The sequence below is a fragment of the Zalophus californianus genome, chromosome 4 (assembly GCF_009762305.2).
Source record: "Zalophus californianus isolate mZalCal1 chromosome 4, mZalCal1.pri.v2, whole genome shotgun sequence".
NCBI lineage: Eukaryota > Metazoa > Chordata > Mammalia > Carnivora > Otariidae > Zalophus > Zalophus californianus.
In genome coordinates, this window is record NC_045598.1 from 65,715,338 (window position 1) to 65,724,448 (window position 9,111).

Sequence of the window (9,111 nt, forward strand, 5' to 3'; positions counted from 1 at the left end):
ATTACTAAAAAACAAACTGTTATGGGAAAAAATTGCATGTCCTTAGTGCTTATCCTGTAACCTGGGCAGAATCATGCTAGTGGATTATTTTAATCAGTATTTCTCCCATATTCTGAACCCATAGACTATTTCTTCTTTGTAACTCTTAGATAGCTATTGTGACATTGTTCTCTCTGCATTTACCAGTGTCACAATGCTCTCTAGTTTATTATGATATCCTTCCAGTCGAATTTTACAGGCATATATATGGTTATTAGATAATGATGAAAAACTGTTTTTTAAGTGCAGAGTATGTCTCCCTGAGTGCAGGCACTGAGACTTCATTATTTCTTATAAAGTGCTTATGATGTTCATATTAGGCATGTCCCAAACTATGAAAGATTTTTATACATGCATACAAGCTGTCAATTACAGCTTTCCTGGCCTTTCCTAGCCTCGCCTGGGGCAACTGTTTTTCGCCTGCCCATTCTGAATCCATGAAACTTCCCAAAACACAGCACCACTTAATGAGCTTGTATGAGAGTAGAGAGAGATAGTCTATGTCTTCCCCCCACTCTCACACCCACACTGTACTGCACCCTTCCCCTTGTTCTTGCTTCTCACCTCTCCCAGCTCAGTTTATTTCAACTCAAGCAATATTATGTTTCATATGTACATAAAGATTCTTTCAATTCTTCCAACCTCCCTTCCCCTTTTTAAAACTTTCCTAATTACCCAGGGGACTTGAGACGTCTCACTCTCTAGATTTATAACTGTGCCCCAGAGAGTAACCAACACTGTGCTGAGAAGCATAAGGTATAACTGCAATAATATATGTCTAAAAGACTAAAATAACCTAAATTTTAGGAAAATCTCATCAACAATTTCAGAAGTCTTTAAACGTACCCCCAAATTTCTACACAAACACTTCTCTGTCTTCTGTCTTAAAATACCCTCATTGTCAGCATAAAGATAAGTGTGTAAATAAATTCCTGTTAACACCTCAGGAAAGTTGTTGAAAATAATAAATACATTCCTGTTAAGATGGTACTGTTTTACCAATTTGGTTTAAAAACCAGTAGTACACTAATTATAGTCAGGTGGTTCATAATATAGTGACATTTTTGGTATTCTGGAGAAGGTTGAGATCCTGAGGGTTTGAGTCCTAGCTTTGTCACTTTAGCCTTGGGAAACGGAAACTCACTTAAACTTTCATAGTCCTGCTCCTCTCACATGCAAAAAGCTATAAGGGGGAGCTCAACAGAGCTAGTTATAACCAGTCAAAATGGTGTTTGTAAATAAAAGACAGCATCCATACTTTTTACTTCAAAAGAATATTAAGAAAATTAAGATATCTTGGATAGACGTGACATAAACTATAATGAATTATACAAAGTACAATGTTTTTATAGGTTAGGTTGACCCTTGTTCATTTATTCTTATTCTACCTAATGGGGTCATCTTTCTAAGACACACAATTTGTCATGTAACTCAGCTACGTAATACTTGCCAATGGCTCTTCTTTATTAAGAGAATACAGTCCGTATCTTGACATCCTAACTCAACTCCCAATGACCCCCCAGCTAATATACCCTGTGATACATATCCAGCATGAAATACTTGGGGCTCCTTCAAACACACCACACATGTTCAACTTCTGGGCCTTTGTTATTGCTGATTCATTTTGCCTGACTTTGTCACTTTGTCAATCTTTTTTTTTTTTTAAAGATTTTATTTTTATTTATTTGAGAGAGAGAATGAGAGAGAGAGAGAGAGAACATGAGAGGGGGGAGGGTCAGAGGAAGAAGCAGACTCCCCGCTGAGCAGGGAGTCCGATGTGGGACTCGATCCCGGGACTCCAGGATCATGACCTGAGCCGAGGGCAGTTGCTTAACCAACTGAGCCACCCAGGCGCCCGTCACTTTGTCAATCTTAATCAATCCTTTATATTCTTCAATTCTCAGCCTAAATATCACCTCCACTTGGAAAGTTGCCCTGCAGTTGGTTACACATCTCAAATTTACCTGTATTTATACATTTTATAACACTGCATCAAGTTGTTAATATCGTTCTGTAGCTGTCCCTAGATATCCTGGAAAGCAAGGCCAATTTCTTATTTATACTTTAATCCAGGGGCATAGCAATATCTGCTAGGCAGAGGTCTTATGGTCAAACATAGTGACTCGAGTACAGACTCTGGAAACAGCCTTTGGCTCAAATCTTGGCTCTATCACCTATTTGTTGCATCACTTGTGATATTTACTTGGGCTTTCTAAGACTCTATGTCTTTATAGATAATGTGAGAATAATAATAGATGAAGGAGCTGTGCTAATTAGTATCTTAGACTCAGTGCATGGTAGATATTAGCTATCCTGATATGAGGGTGATGATGATGATGATGACAATAATGAAATAAAGTCACTACTATTAAAACTTGTTTCTATGGGACCAGGTTATCCAAATTCTAAATGACTTGTTCAAAACTAGCTCTTGGAACAGAGTACATTTAGTGAGGTCTGGTTATTACCATAGCATTTATCTGGCGGGTTTCTGAGGGAGCCAAATTTGACGGAGATGAGGAAGATGACAGTAATGAGATAAAAAATAAATCAACTTTTATTCCTCAAGAAGTAGGCATCCTCTGTAACAAAACTGCTCTCCAGTTATTACTGACCTAATACCAATTTTAGAGAAAGGTAGGAAAAGTGGGAAATCTCATTAGAGATGAAGAGAGCCAAGATTCTTCAAACCCAATATATAACCTAGACTAGTCAGCAGCTGAGAACACAATGTTTTAACTCTAAAAAGTATATTAAATATACTTATGGAGAAAAATGTCAAAAGCCTATCAGTGAATTAATAAAAGATGAAAAAGGTGGTAACCACTGTTTGAACAGTTTTAAGAGGACATTATAAGCCTCATACAGTGAATATTAAAAAAAGTGAATTTATAACATTCTTTAAATAAGGGGTTTAAGTTAAAAAGAACTTGAAAAGAAAAAAAGAAAGTGCCATTACAAATTGTGTTCTGTGTGAGAAGAAATCACAGGCCAAAAGATCTTGAAGTATTTTCTTTTTTTCAACAGAAAGTATTTTCTGCCCTTCAGCTGACTATTGACTTAGGCAGCAGGGGAAAAAAACAAGTGCACTGGATAATGGGAGATGTGTTTAAAAAAAAAAAATCATTAAAAAGATGATTATAATCTGGTTAGCTGCTGAAGGTCCAAATTGTGAAAAATTATTGATGTTAATGACGGTAATCATGACAGTTGAAAAGTATCTAAATAACAAAAAGGCAACACCATTTTAGAAGTATTATGGTACAATTTGTAATGATTAGCGGAAAAGCACACTAATATGTTTGATGCAATGCTTTGAAGGTCACTCGACTATCAACTTGCCATAATGCCATTCAATTAAGTACACAATAAAAATCTAAGATTATTTATAGAAAGAATTTTGTAATGCTTGTAGAGTAGTATATTGCAAATCCCGGCTGTATGTACAAGGAGAAGCGCCTGATCTAATGCACCATTAGCAACTGTTAGCTGTGCTCTACATTTTTTAAACATTAAACTAATTATGATGAGGTTTGGTCTTACTATGTACTGCATATTTAATCTTTTTTAAGAGCCTATCAAATTGAATCACGAGATACAACTTGTTTACGCTATAAGCAAACACATGCCATATTAACAATGTACAACATCCTGGCTTAATTAGAAAAAGTCCATGTTACCTTAAATACATTTAGGAGTATAAAACCACACAGTTCTAATTTGAACTTGTCATTTAATTATATTTTAAAACTAATTTATATGACTTGGAACTGTTTTCTTTCTTTTTTTTTTTCCTCCTCTCTCTCTCTGCTACACAGAATGTTTTTCCATTGACCCAGTTAAAACTAGAGTCTACTAAAAATGAAAGAGAGAATCAGGACAGAGTGAAGCTTGAGGGAAGAGGAAGAGTGGTGGTGGAAACCACAGATAAGAAATCACTGAAGTATGATTATCAGATACGGTTCTGTTTATCAAATCACTGGGCCGAACTGAACCCTGCCAGGACCTTTTCCACTGTTACTGCTCTGGATTGTAGCCTCAAGTTCTATAAATGAGATCTACTTTTTCAGAAAAGAATATGTTTTCAAAATTCTTTTTCTGTCTCTCTCTCCAGGGTGTCATGCAGGATATACAAGCAAAACCCTCGAATCTCTTAATATTGTCCTCAAATTTAGGAAGTCAAATACTAAAGAAGGTACCTGAAGGCAACACATAGCAGTTAGCCTGGACTTCATGAACTCTCTGTTCTTCTGTTCCCAAAAGTATTGACTCTGCTCTCTGCAATTTAGTTTTCTAGCTTAAGTTCAAGGACAGTCTTTAATAGTTACACAAAAATAAGATATACATGCTCTTCAAAAATCAATAATTAAGTATAAAATTTTAAGTGGGAAGTTCAAACTTATTGTGGAGTTAATTAAGTTTTTTTTTTTAATCAGTAGCATGAAATCAAATAGTTGAATGTAAAACACTTAATTTCTGGACAAGGGAGAAGCAATCACATCAGAATTTACTCTTTCAAAAAAATCCAAAAGAGGAAAACAATAAAGATTGTTTACCTTCACAAATTGTGACACCATTTCCTGAAAATCCTATGTTACAGTAACAGGCTTCAACTCCATTCCGTATTTCACATTTTGCATTTGGAAGGCAAGGTGTCTTGGTGCAATTTTGAGTGTAGGAAGAATTCAGCAAAGTGGAAAAACCCACTAAGGAAAACAGAGAAATATACTTTTTCAAAAAAAAAAGAAAAAAAAAGATCCCCCCTCACATTTTTGAGTTAGACTACAATAAACACAAAAACCCTTCTTTCTTTCCATCTAGATAAATGGATTATGAGAATTTCCCAAGGGAGTATTTAGCTAAATAACAGCACAAGAACAAGTAGGCAAAAAGATTAGCACTTTCTTCAATCTGTGTTTATCAAGTAAATCTCAACAAAGCTATAATGTAGTAAACAACCCAGCTCTATAAAGAAAACACCATTCCTAGATGGCCTCTTCACTCTGAGGTGAGATCTTTTTAAAGGGAACTGCGTGATTGTAAAGCAATTTGCCTCCTCTGGGAAAGATTCTGTGAAGAAGTCAAGATGAATTGATTGTTTGGGTCTTTTCAAATTCAAATCGGTATAATTCTAAGATGAAGAGCAACATATCATAACATCCAGGAGGACAAATGTAATTACTGTTTTTTTTTTCCTGTATTCCATTGTTCTTTTTAAATTCTGCCTTTTGCATCATAAAATTTATGCTACATCTTCTCCCATTAGGGGAATTTAAGATAAACTCAGTATATTGGTCAAAGATTGATCTTTCGGAAACCAACACCATACAGACACAACCAACAAAATGAAGCATAAAAGAGAACAAGACTTTGTTTCAGAGTTACTGAAAACAAAGTTGGAAATGGTATTCTGTGGGCTGTTAGGAAAAGATGAGGAAAAGCCTGGGCCGATCCTTTTTTAGAGTGTTGTCCGGGGTCTTCTCAAGACAAGCCTGCTTGAGGATGGACGGTCAGGAATCATGCAAGTTAATTGTTTGCAAAAACACTCATCTGAGATACATTGTCCTTATCTGGTAACCAGAGATTGTTAAACGTTCGATTCTAAATCCCAGCCTCGCATAGGGCTGTCCAAACTGTCTAAACCAGAATTAATTCAGCTTCAAAGATGTGATTTATCTTTCTGCACAACATCCTCAAAATGGTATTTTAAACGAACCCAAAGTCTGGGCTGGCAGTCCCCTTAAAATGCCAGGAAACCTCCCACAGGTGTTATTGGTTTGGCTTTCCCAAATTCCTTGAGGGGCGATCAGAAAAAAAAGGGGGGGCACAGTCTGAGCCTTTGGAGACTTCGGAGGCTTTGTGTTCAGGAATAAAAAGGTGACTTAGTCCCTGGGCCGTGCATATCGAATTCCAGAGTTGAAAGGCCAAGGAGAAAAACATCCTGAGAAGTCCTGCGTCAGTTCTTCTCAGAAACCTGGCCTCCTGCCCTGGGGAGGCGAGTACCACCTCGGAGCAATCCCATGCCCTGCAAGCGAGCTGCCCCACCGTGCCCGCGCCCGCCGCGCACTCACCTAGGAGCGGGAGGAGTCTCATTGGCGGCGGCCGCGGAGCTGGCGGTGGCGGGAGTGCGGCTGGCGGTGCGGGCCGTGTACCCGGGACGCAGCTGGGCGGCCGCGCCAGGGTCCCGGCTCCGGCCCCCATGACGCGCCGCTTCCTCCGGACACTTTCCGGCCTCTTTTGTGTCAGCGTGAGGGTCAAGCCCTCAGTGTGCCGGTCACGTCCGCCGCCCGCCGGTTCCTCCACAACCCCCTGACCTAGTCCCCTGCCTCTGGGCCACCCCAGCACTCTGGCTGACCCTTTGAGGGATCACTTTGCCCCCAGGCAGCAGCGTCCGGGGGTGCTGCCTTCCAACCTTGGGCTGCGTGGCCACAACAAGGCAGAGGCCCATGGAATGTCCCACCGGAGAGAGCATCCACAATTGCAGGAGTCTTAGGAGTACTTCCTGGAGCCTAAATTCCAGGACACAGCGTTCTTTTATTTACTAATACGGTTCCATGGTTCCATAAAGAACCAAGGGCCCACAGGTAGGCTGAGCCCTGGCTCCCGAAAATGGGACATTCCTTGCCAGTATGGAGTCCTCACCTTGTGGGGGGCTTAGGGTTTCAGAGTGCAGAATAAGGGTACACTCTATTTTGTCTACAGGGTCAGATTGTGCTTCAAATGACTGAGTGAAAAACGAGCAAACAAAAAAGCCAAGTTTCAAAAATACATGCATTTGTCAGAACTCATCAGATGGGTGCATTTTATGGTGTATAAATAAAGTTGATTCAGCCTCAGTTAAGTTGGTTTAAAGAAAAGGAATGACTGATGCTTATGCCATCAAGACAAGTTATCTTCCCTTTGAACAATGGGGCACACCTTTTTCATGCTTCATGTGCGTTCTGTTTAGTTGGACAAACATCTACTGAGAATCTACCTTGTATAGAGAGTGTGCTCACAAAGATGAACAAGCCACAGCCCTCACTGGGGCAGTAACTAAATCTGGTCACAATGATACAAGTCACAATGATATCAGACTTTGGGATAGACATAGTTCCCTGGCTCTCCACTGCATTTCCTATACACCCTTTCTAAGCTCCTGAGAGTGGTACCTCAATCCATGAGGGAAGGAACAAAGGTACTGGATTGATTCAAACTCAGTCTATTTTGCTCCTCAGTCATTGCTCTTTAGGGCTCCCTGCTCAGAAGGGTGTTGCAAAAATGAGGACTCATCAGTTACCCAGCTATTGCTGTTCAGGGAGGGAGTCTGTAAAGGTGATTTAAATGCCCTAAATGCCATGAAAAGTAAGTTTGGGATTTTATTCTGTTGTTAATTGGTTTTCTTTGAAAGATTACTTTTTTTTTTTAACTAGACAGTGATTCAGTGAAAAAACTGGCAGCAGTCAGAATGAAGGATATTAAGGAGACATCAAAGACAGGGAAGCCAGAATAGTTCAGGAAATAGACTACAAATGTTTGAACAAAGGTAGGGGTATTTGGATGAAAAAAAAAAAAGGGGACAGAGTCCAAAAAAGGATTAAAGACAAATTGATGTCTGATTGACTTGCTAAGGTTGAGAGACATGTTTGAGACAGAGTGAAGGTTTTCAAGTTGTTTGAGTAGAGGAAGGTTGGAACCATTCACAAAAATAGGAAACATAGGATGAGGGGTGGCTTTGAAGAGAAAAAAGTAATGAGCTCAGTCTTATGATATAAAACTTGAGGTGTTCCAATGACTTGATTCCATTTATGAAGCTAGTTTTCCCATAGTCATGGCATATATTCATCATATGGAGTCATTGAACATAGTCCACATTCAAAAGGCATTCCTGAAAAAATAGTAAAAATACATTATTTTCTGAGACAAATTATAAATTGAAACACATTATCTACTTTTAAAATCATTACCTTAAAATAGTTTACATCATGTATCAGCCACACATGCTTTCTCTTTATGCTTAGGATAATAGGAACATCAATTAAAAAATATATATATATATACATATATATTTATCATTCTTCTCTATATATTGTTTTAAAATTAACAAAAGTGAGTTAAAATTCAATTTAAAAAATATTTTCCAAACTTCCCTTTTGCTTGTATATATTTTTTCTTTTTTAATAATTTTTTATTGTTATATTAATCACCATACATTACATCATTAGTTTTTGATGTAGTGTTCCATGATTCATTATTCGTGCATAACACCCAGTGCTCCATGCAGAACGTGCCCTCTTTAATACCCATCACCAGGCTAACCCATCCCCCCACCCCCCTCCCCTCTAGAACCCTCAGTTTGTTTCTCAGAGTCCATCATCTCTCATGGTTCGTCTCCCCCTCTGACTTACTCCCCTTCATTCTTCCCCTCCTGCTATCTTCTTTTTTTTTTCCCTTAACATACATTGCATTATTTGTTTCAGAAGTACAGATCTGTGATTCAAGTCTTGCACAATTCACAGCGCTCACCATAGCACATACCCTCCCCAATGTCTATCACCCAGCCACCCCATCCCTCCCACCCCCACCACTCCAGCAACCCTCAGTTTGTTTCCTGAGATTAAGAATTCCTCATATCAGTGAGGTCATATGATACATGTCTTTCTCTGATTGACTTATTTCACTCTTGCTTGTATATTTTTATAAAAAGCAAAATTTTATTCATATATTTCTATCAAAAAATATAGGAGAGCATAAGGGGGAGCATGAAATGTTAAGATTGTTCTTTGTAAAAATCAAAATTGCTTAAAAATTTATTGGAAATAGTCTATTTTCTTAAGGAAGACAATTGAGTAATTTTGGACCCATTGTCTTTACATTACTGAAAAAGAAACCTTTATAATTTTCAATCCAAACAAATATTTTAATTGTGAGAGAAAAGCATATTTTAAAGAAGTATTTTCAAGGAAATATAGACTTTAAGGTAAAAATTTTATCAGTCATCTTCACTCAGATACCACTGAGACATGTCTAACTTTTAAAAATATAGCAATTACTCAGAATTTGATTTTGGCCTAAGTATAACACATGGAAGTT

The 9,111-nt window shown here is 38.2% G+C and overlaps 1 protein-coding gene across 4 annotated transcripts in view; it reads right to left on the reverse strand.

Moving 5' to 3' along the window:
* Nucleotides 1-6,280, reverse strand: part of ADGRL4 (adhesion G protein-coupled receptor L4) — a 112,660-nt gene extending 106,380 nt beyond the window's left edge. For 2 of the 4 annotated variants that reach the window (XR_003525241.2, XR_003525248.2), the window contains exons 1-2: nt 6,111-6,280; nt 4,596-4,745 (exon numbers count right to left, since the gene is read on the reverse strand). Coding sequence is in view for 2 of the 4 variants with exons in the window: in XM_027625481.2 (XP_027481282.1) it covers nt 4,596-4,745; nt 6,111-6,240 (280 nt within the window). In the remaining 2 variants the exon portion in view is untranslated. The remainder of the gene's footprint in view (nt 1-4,595; nt 4,746-6,110) is intronic. The other 2 variants (XM_027625481.2, XM_027625388.2) reach the window with 2 other exon arrangements.
* Nucleotides 6,281-9,111: the final 2,831 nt, after the last annotated feature.